The sequence below is a fragment of the Schistocerca americana genome, chromosome 2 (assembly GCF_021461395.2).
Source record: "Schistocerca americana isolate TAMUIC-IGC-003095 chromosome 2, iqSchAmer2.1, whole genome shotgun sequence".
Classification (NCBI taxonomy): domain Eukaryota; kingdom Metazoa; phylum Arthropoda; class Insecta; order Orthoptera; family Acrididae; genus Schistocerca; species Schistocerca americana.
This window is the reverse complement of record NC_060120.1, coordinates 341,082,106-341,098,011: the sequence shown is the minus strand read 5'-3', so window position 1 is coordinate 341,098,011 and position 15,906 is coordinate 341,082,106. Positions and strand designations below refer to the sequence as shown.

The following is a 15,906-nucleotide window of genomic DNA, read 5'->3' as shown; positions in this document are numbered from 1 at the left end:
GATTTCATGTGCTGTGGACGGGGTCTTTTTTGGCGTCACGGGTTGGCTGTGGCTTGACCATCAAGGACGAACCACTCTCCCCTAGAATGAAAACAAGAGACAAGAGTGTTTTGTGACAAAATATATAGTAATCTTTGAAGTCATCTTGAGCCTTTGAGGCATATGTCATTTGAAAAGTTGTCCTGCTCTTAATTCATAGATCACTCATATAATCTGTACACTCATTCAAGGAAATATTGGTTTGTAAAAGGAAAGTAGTGGACATGGTTTCTTTTGTGACATGAGAAGAAGTTATCTTATTTTCTTCAGTAACAGCTGGAGAATGTGAAGAAGTAAAACCCTTCCTTGGCTACACACTGGATTTTAGAGCTGCTGATAAGCAGGAACTCTACTTTAAGACAATCAAATAAGGTGACTGGAAGAAAAAAGTAAATACGTCAGATATTACATCAGGTAATAGATCTTATGAAGTGCTCTGACTCGGCTTCAACTACAAGGAACGAGCCAGCAGCTACATTAACCATAAACTAACAAGAAAACAGGCAGACCATATAGTCAAAAATGTGAGTGACTTATAGTTACAGCTATAAAAAATGAATGGATTATATTCCACAGTGAAGGGAAACCTACAGAGATGTGGAATGAGTAAAGTTACATATTAACAAGCAGGTGTTGGAAACTGTATTAATATTGGACTGTTGTGAACCACGTGTACTTAACTAAGTACAGTTAATGGGGAAGTAACTAATTTGTTCAGGCTGCTGCTTACTCAGCTATATTAAACAGCTGTTGATTATTTTCTTCCGTCAGCTTAATGTCAACCTGAAGACACTAATATCTACTGTAGAATAGCAATTATGTGCCATGAGAAGTAGTACCTGTTAACAATCAGCACTGAGACTTTGTATGCAGCTGATAGGAATTTTAAATCCTTTAATATAGATTAGCAGATAATTGTATTGGTGACTAGGTATTCTAATTTTCATAATTTATAGGTTTCAAAATTTCCTTTTTTTTCTGATTGGAACATGCTGACATCTTTGTCACAAAATACTGATCTTCTCTGTGCTATAGACACAGGCAACACCCAAATGGAAATTATTTTGTGACGTATTTTGATCATGGAAATCATTTCGGTGAAAAAATTTTTTAGAACCATCGTGCAGCATGGTGTCGAACGTTGTGTGTCACAGGCAACTGGGATATTGGCTTGATTGGCCGTATCGCAATGATGGTAGTAACATCTCAAAAAAGCCAGCCACAAGATGTGCTGCACACTGATAAGGTGCGTGGCCATTGAGGTGGAACAGTCAGTAGTGGACAACCTGTGGGGAACCTGCTGCACCTCAGTTGTATAAGGCTTACTCAGGCATGTGGGCTCTGTCTAAATGGACCCTTATTTCCATAACTGCTTGTGGGACCAAGATGGAACCCTAGAAGTCTTCTCCTCTTAGTGTGATGGGTGTATTGCCCGGGAGTACTCGCACCCTCTCATCCAAAAGAATGGGAGAGGATAGCCCTCTGATAATAAGAAAAAGTCAGCTGTGAATAACAGGGCTCATGGAGTCATAAAGCAACATGTTTCTGGTGATCAAGAGGAGGGAGGCGATGTTTGAGAAAGTGTCCACCTTTTATGCCCATAAAGGGTTGAAATGACTTGCTGCCACCTTAGCGTATTTTAAACGCTTACATAATACTATCTTGCTAGTCAAAACTAATTGGTGAAAGCAAGTTGAACTTCTCAAGAAATTGCACAAATTGGGTGAATATGATATTGTTGTTGAGATGCAAATCTCTCAACTGAAGCAAGGATGTGGTCATATGCCATGATATCATGGATATGGACATAGCGGAGCTGAAACAAGAATGGACATTCCAGAGTATAGTCGATCTGGTGCAACGAATGTGAAGGAGTAATGGAGAAACTGAAAAGACTGCCACTTTGTTTGTCACCTTCATTTCTCCAACAGTGCCTGAACATAATATAGCAGGATTCCATCAACTTACAGTTCGATGTTGCACACCGAACCCTATGTGGTGCTATAAATGCCAGTGTTTTGGCTGTACTACCATGAGTTGTGGAGGTGAAGTGACCTGTGAGAATTGTGGAAAAGCAGCCTACGATGCTGGGACTGATTGCTCATCTCCGGTGATCTGCATCAATTGCGCCGGAAACCACCTAGTCTGGAGCTGAGACTGCCCTTCTTTTGCTGAGTAACATAAGGTATAGGATTTAATGTGTCCTAGCGAACCCCTATGCTGAAGCCCAAAAAGAATATAAGACAACGAAACCCCCCTATCTTTCCATGCCATATTCTTCCATGGTGCAGAACTCTGTTCCCAAGGTGGACACTTTGACACAGATGACAGCCACGTGCCAAAATCCACCATGTGAACATGCCAAGGGAAAGCGAATAAGGAAAAATCAATCCAAGCAGCTGCAACAAAAAGGACAAGCAGCAGTTCCATGGTGAGCATCCAGAAGGCACACGGAAAGCAGTGCCCCCCAACAACCACTTCTCCCCTCATCTTCAAAGAGACAGTACATGGGAAAGGATCACAACGTTTGGGTCAAAAGCTGTCCTGAGCATCATCAGATGTCATTCTGGCATGCCTGATGAGGAGGGCATTACAGAGTTCGATGCCTCAGATCCGGGCAGTCGCTCAACTCCCTCTCTCTAAAAGTACTTCACCTCCCTTGTGCAAAGCTAGGGGTAAATTAAAATCACATCAATGAAATAGCTCCCAAACTACAGTGGAACATCAGTGGGTTTAGGACTCACGTGGTGGAACTGAAACTTGTAGCGCAGGAACACTCCTTGTGCTTGTGTTGAGAAAAATGCATTTTAAAGATACTGATGCCCCTGTGCTAAAGGGCTGTACGCTATATTGTAAGGATTGCCTGACTGGGGAAGGAGCCAAGGCAGGGGTTGCTGTGCTTGTCACTAACGTGCACGACTCCTCTACTCTCCTCCTGGCTATTGACCTGCAAGCAGTTGCTGTTGAAATTGGTGTCAGAGGATCACTGTTTTCTCACTGTATTTACCTCAGCCATATGAAATACTCACTCTCACAGATCTCATAGAACAACTCCTCTGCCCATTTCTTTAATGCCCATTATATCTTGTGTGGCTCAACCTCTACTTGCCCACCAGGTCATGATGACTCATGAGCTTTGCATCCTCAAAGTGGGTATAATAATGTGCTGCTACTGGATCATTCTTAGCCATCAACCTCTCTTTCTGCTCGCCTGCCCTCATGAAAAGTTATTGACTACCTTCATTCCAGTGACCACTCCCCATTTCGCATTCAACTAGTGGGTGGAGCATTACCCAAATGAAAGCCACCATAATGGTTGGTTAGCAGGGCTAACTGGACACTGTTCAGCCAACTGGCTGTTTTTGAACACCAAAACAGTGTCCAGGAATGGGTGGACCACTTCACATGAATGATCCATCATGCTGCTGACTTATCCATCCGATTCATCAGGTCATATTTAGAGGCAACCATACTATGGTGGATTGATAAATATCACTCAGCAATCTGGGAAAGGCATGCAGCTTTGTGACATTTAACATGCTGTCCAACAGTAGAAAACCTTAAGAGTCTTTCGGGTCGTAAGAGCCAAAGCTCGAGTGTAATTAAGGAGACCAAGAGCTGGTCATGACAAGCATACGTGAACTCCGCCAACCATTCCTTTTGTGCTTCGAAAATATGGGAAGTTATCAGGGGATTTCCAGTAAACACAGTTGTCTACCAATGGCAGGAGTGCTGAAACAGGGGTGTCTCCAAACAATGCCTGCAGACATCATTCAGTGGCAGAGCATCTTGGAAAGACTACTGCTAATTCCAGCCAGGATCCAGCATCTTGCCATTGCCGTGAGACTCTAGAGGGGTATACTGGACTACAGATCCACCAATTCTGAGTCCGACAACTGATCTTTCTCCATGTGAGAGCTGGAATCAGCACTGTCTGATACTCTTGATACTGATACTGCACCCGGTCACGATCAAATCAGGTACTGCGTGCTTCGGCATCTACCAGCAGCGTAAAAGGAAATCTTCCTTGAGTGTTTTAATCTTATAGGGCCGGTAGGCTACTGCCCCAACTCATGGAGGGAAGCAATTCTGATACCTTTCCTCAACCAGGAAAGGACTGCACATCTCCCAGTAGTATTAACAAGCTGTGTAGGAAAGATCGTCGTGTGGCCTGGTTGTTAGAGATCAGGCAGTTCCTTAGCTGCTCTTGTGTGGAGTAAGGAGATTTTGGTCCACTGTCGACAACTTGACCCTGCTCGAGGTGAGTACCGAGCAGTCTTTTCTACATAAACATCACTATTTGCATATTCTTTGATACCACTAACGGATATGACACTACTTGGAGATACAGTATTCTCGTACAATTGCATCGGTGGGGCTTTCGTGGCCACTTCTCCATTTTCTTATGGTCTTTCCTGTCTTGTCGATTTTTTAGGACCTGAGTTAGTGGCGTGCTATCAGAATGTTTTGAGCAGGAGAATGCTGTCCCTCAGGGCAGTGATTTAAGTGTTACCCTCTTTGCCATAGCATATCCATAACCAGTATCAGGACTACGGTAAGGAGTCCTGTAAAATGCTCCTTATTTGTGGACAATTTTGGTATTTTCTTTTCCTCCTCCAGTGTTGCAACAGTGAGCTGTCAGTTGCAGCTTACAGTGTGAAGGTTGGACAAATGGGCTGCAAAGATGAGTTTTCAGTCTTCTGCAGATAAGTGTGTGTGTGCACGCTTATTTTAATCACTCTCATCATATTTTTTAGTTACCTGCCTAGCTTATGAGAGACACCATTCTACGGTTTGGAGACTCGGTGAGGTTTCTGAGCCAAATTTTTGATTTCAAATTATCATTGTTAGCACACCTGAAAGACTAGAAAACTCGAGCGAAGGTGTGCTGAAGATCATAAAATGGCTGAACCACAGACCTTGGGGAGCAGACAGGGCAGTGTCTGCTCCAGTTTCATGGGACTTTTGTGTGTTCACGGTTAGACTATGGATGCACAGTATATGGGTCAGTGAGAGGCCTTCCTTACCTGAAGATCGTTGATGCTCTTCACCACGAGGGCATTAGGCTAGCCCCATACCAAATCTGTGTGCGTAGGCCTGGGAGCAGCCATCTGGCGGCAGTTCCATTGTTAGTCAGGTGTGTAAGTTCCTCACAGCTCCAACTTTACCCACATACCATACTGTTGCTCATCTGCCTCTGGGATGCCTTTCCTCCAGTTGTCCATGAGTAGCGATGTTGTTTTGGGATCCACATGCAGCGTATGCTGGAGTCACTCGGTGTGGTGTGAGTATAATCACAAATTCAGGGTTTTAACTGTCTGCTGCCCTGGTTATTGCAGAGGCCCAGAGTAATTTCAGACTTGCTGCAGTACATTAGAGATTTCACTCCTGCTTCTGTTTTTCATGGGATATTTGCTGACATTTTAAATGTGCACCATGACTATGTAGCTGTCTTTACAGATGGATCAAAACGGGGACTCGGTTGTTTGCTCTGTTTTCCTGAATTGTGTCCTAAATGTCTGATTGCCTCAAGAGTTCACTGTGTTCAATGCAGAACTATATGTGATACTATGGGCACTGCAGCAGATAACATGTTCTCCAGTGCTAAATTTATCGTCTGTTCCAATTCCCTGAGTGCTCTTCACACTCTGCAACACTTGTACCCAGCAGGCAAAAGTGGTCCAGAGCATCCTCAATTCCCTCCTCCAACTAAAACGACTGAAGGTGGTGTATTTCTACTGGGTATCAGGGCATGAATGGGCAGATCCATCAGCCAAGGAGGCATGTTGTGATCCTCAATTATTTCAGTGTGCTATTCCCCTGCATGCTATAGCCTTGCTGTTAAGGTACAGAGTCGTGCATCGATGGGAAAATGAGTGGCTGGAAGGGACGGGCAATAAGCTCTGACCAGTAAAGCCCACAATGTGGCCGTGGGAGATCCTGCACACACATCGACAGGACAAGGTTCTCCTTACTCGTTTTCACATAGACCACAGCCCTACAGTGCATGGCTTCCTATTCCGGTGAGAGGACCCTCCAATGTGTGCTGCTTGTGGTGTACAGATCACACATCACATTTTATTGGACTGTTTTATTTTGTGACCAGTGTGCCAAGAAAGATTTTCTGATGGATCTGCCCTCTTTTTAAGTAACATTCAAATGAATTTTGTTTGAATTTTAAAGTTTTGTGAGCTGTCCAATATTGTTCTCAAGGTTTTAGGGAGATGGTTCTCATGTGTTAACAGGGTGACTGGCTTACCCATGTTTTTTGGAAGTGGTGAGCCAGTTACATTTCTCTTTGCCTTTCTTGTTGCTCCATTATCAGTTTACTTGTGATGTACTTCCATGTATACCTTCATTCACTGTTGTCTTAATGTGTATGATCACATTATTGTAATTTTATCCACACTCATTTGTTTTAATGTATGTTAGGGCACTGATAACATTGCTGTTAATCACTGTTGAGTCGTTGAGTGCCCGTAAACTGATAACCAACCGGTTGTGTTTGTTTTGAAATTGCATTTTAGGAGTCTTCACAGAGTAAAGCACCCTATACTACATGATCAAACTATTTGTCAAACTTCTCCAAGTTAGTCAAATATTTGATCATGTACAGCAGTTTCATTTGTTTGTCAAACTTGGAAGGTGTTTGAGAGACATTTTGATTGACAGCATAGTTAACAAGATCGGCAGATGTTATTTGTGTCGATGTTTTGCCCCACATTATTAGCGAAAGTCTTACTACATTTTATCTCACTGTGTCGTGAGTTCCCACAACTATGGAAACATGGTAAAGGATAAAACAAAATAGCTCTGGTGAGTACCAAAATGGTAGAAGTGTTGTCTGCCTCAGCCACATATTGTGCAAGAGGAGGTGAAGAAGGAAAATCCAGAATGAGATTTTCACTTTGCTGCAGTGTGTGCGCTGATATGAAACTTCCTGGCAGATTAAAACTGTGTGCGGACAGAGACTCGAACTCGGGACCTTTGCCTTTCGCGGGCAAGTGCTCTACCAACTGAGTTATCCAAGCACAACTTGCGCCCTGTCCTCACAGCTTTACTTCCGCCAGTACCTCGTCTCCTACCTTCCAAACTTAACAGAAGCTCTCCTGCGAACCAACAAGGCAAAGGACCCGAGTTCGAGTCTCGGTCCGGCATGCAGTTTAAATCTGCCAGGAAGTTTCAAGAAGAAAATTGTCTACCCACGACATAAAAGTGATAGGGCAATAAAATAAAAAGAATCTAAGTTCTCCGGTACTTCCATGGGTGATACAGATGTCCCACATTGTGTGGTATTTTAGTGAACTGATATTAGAGGACCAAGTAAAAGAGCATAAATTTTACTTGTATTTTTCAATACGAGGGCAAAGGTCTTGGTTATTAACTTATTCACCTTCATTCAGGAAAAGGCTCTGAGAGTAATGTTTCCTTTAACAGACGTTCATCAGTATATTTCTGTCTCAATTTCAAATCATTTCCTGGACCAATTTTTGGTTTTGTTTTGTTATTTAGCTGTTGTCGGTGGTCTGAAGATTGGTTTGATGCAGCTGTCCATGCTACTCTGTCCTTTGCAAGCCTCATCATCTCCAAATAACTACAGTGACCTACATCCTTTTGGACCTACTTACTGTGTTCATCTCCTGGTCACCCTCTACTACTTTTACCACCTCCTCCCCCACTTCACTCCAATACTAAATCAATGGTCTTTTGCTGTCTCGCAAAGTGTCCTACTAACCAATGTCTTGTTGTAGTCAAGATGTGCGATAAATTTTTTTCCCAGTGCCATTCAGTACCACCTCAATAGTTACATCCATCTAATCTTCAGCATTCTTCTGTACTACCACATTACAAAAACTTATATTCTCTTCATGTCGTAACTGTTTATCACCCATGTTCCCCTTTCATACAAGGATATGCTCCAGACCAAAACCTTCAGAAAAGAGTTCCCAACACATACATATATATTCAGTGTTAACAAATTTTGCTTCGGAAACATTTTCCTTATCATTGCCAGTCTATATTTTGTATACCACTGTACTTCGGCCATCATTTATTTTACATCCCAAATAGCAAAACACGTGTATTGCCAGATGGCTATACATTGAGATAAGTCATGGGATGGCGCTATGCACAAATACAGATGGGGGTAGCATCGTGTACACAAGGTGTAAACATGCAGTGCAGTATTGGAGTTGTAATTTTTAATCAGATGATTTATGTGAAAAGCTGTCCGATTTAATTATGCCTGCAGGATGGAAATTAACACTTTGCATGCAGAATGGTAGTTGGAGCTAGATGCATGGAACATTCCACCTCAAAACTCATTAGGGAAATAAATATTCTGAGATCCAAGAATACCAAATTTCATGCATTACTTCTCACCACATGCAACACAGTGGTTGATGGCCTTTACTTAATGACTGAGAACTGCAGCATTTGCTTATGAGTTGTCAGTACTGATGGACAAACAATACTGGTTGAAGTAACCGTAGAAATCTATGTGAGACATTTGACTGTTAGGACAGTGTAGTGAAATTTGGCTTTATTGGTCTATGGAATCAGATGAGTGACGTAAGAGCCTTTGCTAATGGCACCACGTCAGCTGCGGCACCTCTCCTGGGTTCGTGACCATATCATCAACGAGGCACTGTGCAACCTGGTGGTGGCTCCATAATAGTGTGGGCTGTATTTACATGGAATGGACTGTGTCATCTGCTCCAGTTGAACCAATCATTGCGTGGATGTGGTTATGTTCGGCTACTTGGAGACAATTGGCAACCATTCAACAATGGAATTTTTATGAATGACAATGCCCCATGTCACAAAGCCACAATTTGTCATGTTTGGTTTTTAAGAACGTTCTGGACACTTCGAGCAAATGATTTTGGCCAACCAGATCTACCAATGTGAATCCCATTGAACATTTATGGGACATGATTGAGAGGACGATTCGTGCATAAAATCCTGGACTGGCAACATTTTTGCAATTATGAGTGGCTATAGAAGCAGCAGGGCTCAGTATTTCTGCAGGGGATATTTGACGACTTGTTGAGTCCATGTCATGTTAAGTTGATGCACTATGCCAGGCAGAATGGTCCTACATGACATTAGAACATAACCCATGACTTTCGTCACCTCATGTAATTATAGTGCAGCTATTCATGGAAATCCAGTTTGGGCTCGAAGTTCTGTGGCAGCGAAACTTGGTAGACACACTAATGCATTAATATGTAAATGATTTACGCTGGAAAAAATTATATCTTATTTTGGCCACCAGGTGTTATACACCGTATGACAGCGTGACACCGAAACTGTCATTTGACAAGCTTTAATGGTGAATAATACATCATCATTATTCCTTTCCCACTTGTTTGATCTTTCGTGCCCACATCCAATTCCTAATTCATCACATAAGGAAACATTTCTATATGTCTTTGTTGCATTCACTGTGCCAGATTTTACACCTGCTGGCCACATTTGAACTACTTTATTCCAGTGTAAATAGGTTCTGCATTAAAGCGTTACCGTATGTACCAAATTTTGCTGCCACACTGGTCCTCTGTGAATAGCTTTACTTTATTTCCAACCACCCTGATACTTGGTGTTTGTGCTGATCTAATTCTCTCAGCATCACCGGATTTAATTCAGGTATATTCCATTATCCTAGTTTTTCTTTTGTTGGTATGCATCTTATATCCTGCTTTCAAGACACTATTCGTTCAGTCCGACGCATCTTCCTTGTAGTGTGCTGTTTCTGACAGAACTATGTCATTGACTAACCTCGAAGTTCTTATTTCTTTTCCCAGAACTTTAATTCATCTTTCAAATTTTTGCTATGGGCTTTCTTTCCCCTCACGCAACCTGGGAAACACATCACTGAATGTGCGTGAATAATGTTTTCTTGCTCTTGCAGCACTGGTTTGTGTACCCTGAATTTTTCCCCTTTCAATCACACTTATTTGTGGGATGTTTTTGTGATTTTCGTAGTACGTTTTCTGGAGTAAATATGCCTTTAAGCCTGGAACAAGTTGCGAAAGCTGTTGCTTTGGTGGAAGATAGCTGCAGCGTGCATTACGTTACAGAGCGTTGAAGACTACACTTCCATGATTTCCAGAACTGTACGAAGGTACAGGGGAAACTGGGGGCTTTGCATGGAGACCAGGAACAGGCCCGAGAGGAGCGCCGGAGAGAGATGTACACTTCTCACAACTTAAAGTTCTCCACAACAGTCACACTGTCACTATTGAAGCACGAAATCAACTCCACCAGGTTTGAGGGGTCAATTTTAGTGAGAGACCAATTTGAAGAAGGCTGGGAGAAGGCATCTTCAGTCCAGAAGACCTGCTATAGGTCCGGAACTCACCAGAGACTGTTGCACAGCTTGACTACGTTTCACAAGGGAGCATCTTGACTGAACGGTGCAACAGTGGGATCAAGTGTTGTTCACAGATGAGTCGTGATTTGGCCTCCGATAATCTGACACAAGAATGAGGATCAGGAAAAGACCAGAGAAACGTATTTCCCTTGCGCATTGTCGTCGAGGACGCCCTCATGGTGGTTCTGTGATAGTGTGGCCAGGAATCAGTACAGCTGCAAGAATGGATTTGGTCTTCGTGGAGCATGGGAGCTTTACCGCTCATCCTTCTAGAGCATGTTGTGCCTTTTGCTTCATTTATTGATGATTATGTTACACTAATGCACAACAATGAATGCCCACATGTGGGAGTTTTGCAAGAGTCATTGGATGAAACAGGGATTCATACTATGGGTTGGCCTGCTCAAAGCCAAGATTTGAATCTGATTGAACACGTTTGGGACCGGCTGGTGAGAAGGGCACGTCAGCATTGTCCAGAGACTCTACAATCCCTTTGAACACCCCCCTTGGAAGAATGGGATATGATTAATCAACAGGAAATTACCATTACCGCGTTAATCAGGAGCATGCCTTAAAGGTTGAATGCCGTCATTGGTGCAGCAGGTGCCAATAGACGCTTTTGAAGATGCTAACAGAGGTCTCAGAGGTCTGTGATGTGAAATGTGAAGTGTATAACATCAAAACAGATGTGTATTACCTTTATGAGCTTACTCAAAATCTCCACGAAGTGTGCGTCTCTCGCTGAATTTTCTAAATTTGTTTATAATCATGTTTCTTTTTTCATGTTTGGGCATTTAAGATGGGACCATACCCAATATTCCATCATAATATAATGGATTAGTGTCATAAATTTAAAATAAATTTCAGTTTTTTAAAGAAATTGGAATGTTGCTTTTTGCATGCCAGTCAGTGTAATTCAGCCAAAACCAATAATTACATTAAAATTAGAGATATACATTATATTGTTTTATTTAATAAAATGTTATTTGTTACTATCAAAATTGAATTAGGCTTAAGTATCACTTCTATCTATGAGAGTTTCGTACTTACTGTCTTCTCATATAAAGTAAGTGTTTTTTATTTTTATTTGTGATTGTTTACTTATTGCCAGTTGTGTTGTGAAAATTATAATAAAATTTGATTACAGGGTATGTGTCAGAAAAGCTGAAGCGCTGGTCTGCACTTGATTCCGATGTAGATGAAGTCGATGAAAAATTCTCAGCCCATAAAGCCAGCACATCTGCTTCAGCTGAGAAGAAGTCTGTAATTGTTACGAAGCTGATTACAATATGGACATATATAACAACAATTTTGACATCTGCAAGAAAAAGTTTGACAACCGCAAGTCAAAGAGTTAACAGTGTTTTCAGAAGGGAGAGATATGTGGAAGAAGCTCATTTCTGTAAGCTACTTGTCTAACTAACAATGACAATAATAGAATAACTTTAACAAAAATGTGATTGGAAAATACTATTGCAAAATATAGGTTTCCAGTTGATGGATATAAAAGCTGTGGGCAATAAATATAACACATCAAATGAAGTTGATGGTCTCCTTAAATTTTGGATTAATATGCTTCTTGAAGTTTTAATGGTGGTGGTCATAATGTGAGCACTATTTCAAAACTTGGCTGTTAATCTCTGCTTTGACGTGACGATTTTATATATGTGGCGATGAAACTATTCTCTCTCTCTCTATCTCTCTCTATCTCTCTCTGTTCTTTTACTGGATGCCAAGTGAATTCTGAGTAAGTTGGAGTGGGTGAGCATTCCAAGGCTAATTATCACACCAGTACAATGAAGTAAGTCTGTACTTCCAGCACGGTGGTATGATTTACATTGATACACTTCAGTAAAGAAAGGTTATACTGATTGCCAGTCTGATGGACCACAAGTGTGGGTAGATATTTGAAGGAAACAACGGTTTTTTCAGTGTGAATGTGGTATAATGGAGAGGGCAGTGGCGGATGGCCTAAGGCACGTGCCTTGGAGTAGAGGTGTAGTATAATAGAGCAAGAATCTCAAGTGTGTGTGTAGGCAGGTGTGAGAGTTGGTTACAAGACATCTCTCTTATGCTTCCTTACATATCATTGCAGAAATACTGAGGTATGCATTGTCTCTAGAGACTCTATGCTGCCTGTGGAATTTGGTCCTTCAGTTGTTGCAGCATGTGTAACTGTCTTAGAACAGTAGGCTGTGCAGTCTGAAATCTTGAGGAGAAATGTAAAAAATAATTAAAATTATTAACTAATGAGGTCTCCTTTGGGACCAATAGGGTTGTGCATAGTTTCCCATGCTGTAAATGTAGAGCTGTCACTGTGAGAATGTTTGAGAGTGAGTGGTTACTCTTGTTTCATCAGAAACTATCAGCCAACCTCTCTTACTCATTTCTGTGTGATACATTTGCTTATCTAAGTAATTAAACATTGCTTACTAGCTTCAATATAATGAACAATAATTGTGTTGGACTGTAAAGATGTACAAAATAAGATTGTTTTTGGGGACATGTAGACCAGTCTGGACCCATAACATCAAAGGGAGCACAGAAATTATTCTGTCAAATACTGCACATGGTGACTGCAGAGCATGTATGTAAATGCAATAATTTGACGTGCTAAAATTTTAGCATAGGTAGTTACTGTGTAACATGAACTGTAATGGTTTTCGACATTGATCATTCAGTCACAAATATGTAGAACATGACTATCTTACTAGACATTTACCCTCTAGCTGTTTTTTGTAGGTATATAATATACCTAATCTTTGTTGGAGCTTGCGACCATTTGACTGTATTTTTTATTCCTAGTCAATTGTTTTTATTAAAAATATGGAAAAATTATATCTTAAAACAATGGTAAAAATTAACAACAGAATGACCTCCACTTTTTAGCTATAAGAAACTTTAACAACATGATCATGACTTGGGAAGGGTAATTTAACTTCTTTTATTTGTTCCATATGTCACCTGTAAATTCTGAAATTGCAACTAATAGAAAAGTTTTTCCATTACAGCATCAATACAGTTGGAATCTGAGCAGCAGCCATCTGCATGGCTGAGGTTCCAAGGACTTATGTTGTACTGGGCTACCTGCTTCCAGACATGGGTTGTTGCCTGGTTGCTGTACTGGTTACATGGTGGACAAGATCACGTAACTTCAGAGCGTAGGCAACGCAAGAAATATCTGCAGTTGTTCCTCCTGGGCTTGCTGCCTCTGCTTATCCTGCTCGGTGAGTGGTTGTATGCTTCTCTTTGTAATTAGGATGGGACTTAAATGTGTAATTGCTGATATCTGCTTTCACAGGCATGTTGTGTGTCTGTAAATGTTATTACCTTAGCATTTGGTTATGCATTGCAAAATTGGCTTCTTTGTTACTGCCTACATTCTAATTTGTAGTAGTTCTAGTTAACAGATTAATTTCATGAAAGATTTGAAACTTATTACATTATGACATTGTATCAGCAGAGAGATGTGCAAGCCCTCAGACTTGTATACCAAAAGTTTATAGTTACATTAAATTGGAAAGGAACATACAGTAATGGGAAAGCAACTTGAAATCTACCTTATTTACTCGAATCTAAGCCGCACTTGAATCTAAGCTGCACCTGAAAAATGAGACTCGAAATCAAGGAAAAAAAATTTTTCCCGAATCTAAGCTGCACGTGAAATTTGAGACTCGAAATTCAGGGGGGGAGAGAAGTTTCAGGCCGCACCTCCAAATCGAAACAAAGTGAGACACAATTTAGGTTGAATGAATGACGATCCAGCTACAGTAGTTTGGTTAGAGTCGTAAGCCTAGCAGTTAAGCTTTACCAAGTAGCCATTGCTGTGTGTCAGGCGCTCCGTCCGTATTTATACGGGTACCCTTACTTTTTCACGTGCTTCATCTGGTTTGAATTGATTGATCATTTTTCTTTGATCTGATAAGTGGCGTCTCTTTGTTATAGGTGTTTACGTCACTCTAAGCTGAAAATGCATTACTGTACTGTGTCATGCATTGTCGCATTCTGATAATGAGTGTTTACAGCCTGTTGCCGCTTGCGGCATGGCTTGCTTCTGTGCACGCTACCGCCGCTTACAATTAAAAAAAAAAAAGAGGAATTGTCTCATAAGTGATACAATGGCAAGAGACTGCTATTTGTTGTTACTTACATGGCTGCTTTCTTTGGTAATGATCAACAAGAACCAAATAATAGAGTGTGTATGATAGATGATGTTCTGAATGAGAGTTTAGCGAAAATATTTCTCCGTTTGAAAATCTTTGCAGACGCCTCTTTAGTACATTACATTTTGCACAGAAATTAGTCATTGTAGATTTAAAAATCTAGTCATTTGCCTTGCTTCATTTCTGACTGTGTCACTATTAGGCATAAGAATAATAAGAATATAAACATGACATGATATGTATGTTCTCTTCCGCGTTTGCTGTTGTCTCACTCTAGTTTCGTAGTTTATTAGGCAGACAGGATTTAAATGAGATAGCAGCAAACACGAAAGAATACATGGCAAAATGTTTATATTCGTATTCTACTTCCGGTGAAGAGAATACTGCATGTGATACACAATTCATAAAAGTTCCTGTTAGCAACCATCTCTTCTCACAGGTAGGAAAAAATTCGGAGCGTAGAGTGGCCATATTGACAAACATCCCAAACAGTCTTGCCAGTCGAATTTTCGTAGTACATTGAAGTGCTGCGACGTTCGAAGATGAACAATATGGAATTTGTATTTACTTCGTTGGATAATGTATGAAAATGCAGTGGTCGAAACTCGAGGCGGAGAAAAAAAGAAAAAACTGGCGCGGGTGTTTTGGCACCAGTATTTATCTTTGTACTTGCAAAGCATGCCTGTGTAGCGCTACATATATTCAATGGCAGAAGTTAGTTGTGGCGGCACCTACCAACATTTTTCAGACCTTCCACTTACTTTGCACTCGATTCTAAGCCGCAGGCAGTTTTTTGGATTACAAAAACCGGAAAAAAAGTGCAGTTTAGATTCGAGTAAATACGGTATGTTGTTGCACACTGCGGTTTGAAGTGGATGAACAAGAGGTGCAAGTTTAAATAATTTTCTTGTTCGTAAAACTTAATTTATAGCAACAGGAGGTAAACTGTTAAGAAGATAGTTAAAAGTTTCTACGATTTATCTTGTTTCATGATTCCTACTATCTCATTTTATTAACAAGTAGTAGGATATTGAAAAATATGAGAAAGATAATATCAGAATTACAATGAGTAAAAGCAGTGTTGTTGGCTACTTATTGAAGGCATATTACAGATAAGAACATTACATAAACATTAAATGTGTGCCACAAATTTTATAAAACCATTTCACACAGCATATTTTCTATTGAGTGACCAAAATAATAAGACAACACGTGAATTTTGAGGATGCACATTTCACCCCCCCCCCCCCCTTTCCCTCCCCAACACACACACACACACACACACACACACACACACACACACACACACACACACACACACAAAAAAAA

General features: G+C 40.9%; 1 protein-coding gene across 2 annotated transcripts in view; it reads left to right on the top strand.

The window, feature by feature from the left end:
- Positions 1-15,906, top strand: part of LOC124588666 (SUN domain-containing protein 2-like) — a 175,039-nt gene that overhangs the window by 90,426 nt on the left and 68,707 nt on the right. For both annotated transcript variants that reach the window (XM_047131476.1, XM_047131475.1), the window contains 2 exons: positions 11,562-11,816; positions 13,426-13,641. In XM_047131476.1, coding sequence (XP_046987432.1) covers positions 11,562-11,816; positions 13,426-13,641 — 471 coding nt within the window. The remainder of the gene's footprint in view (positions 1-11,561; positions 11,817-13,425; positions 13,642-15,906) is intronic.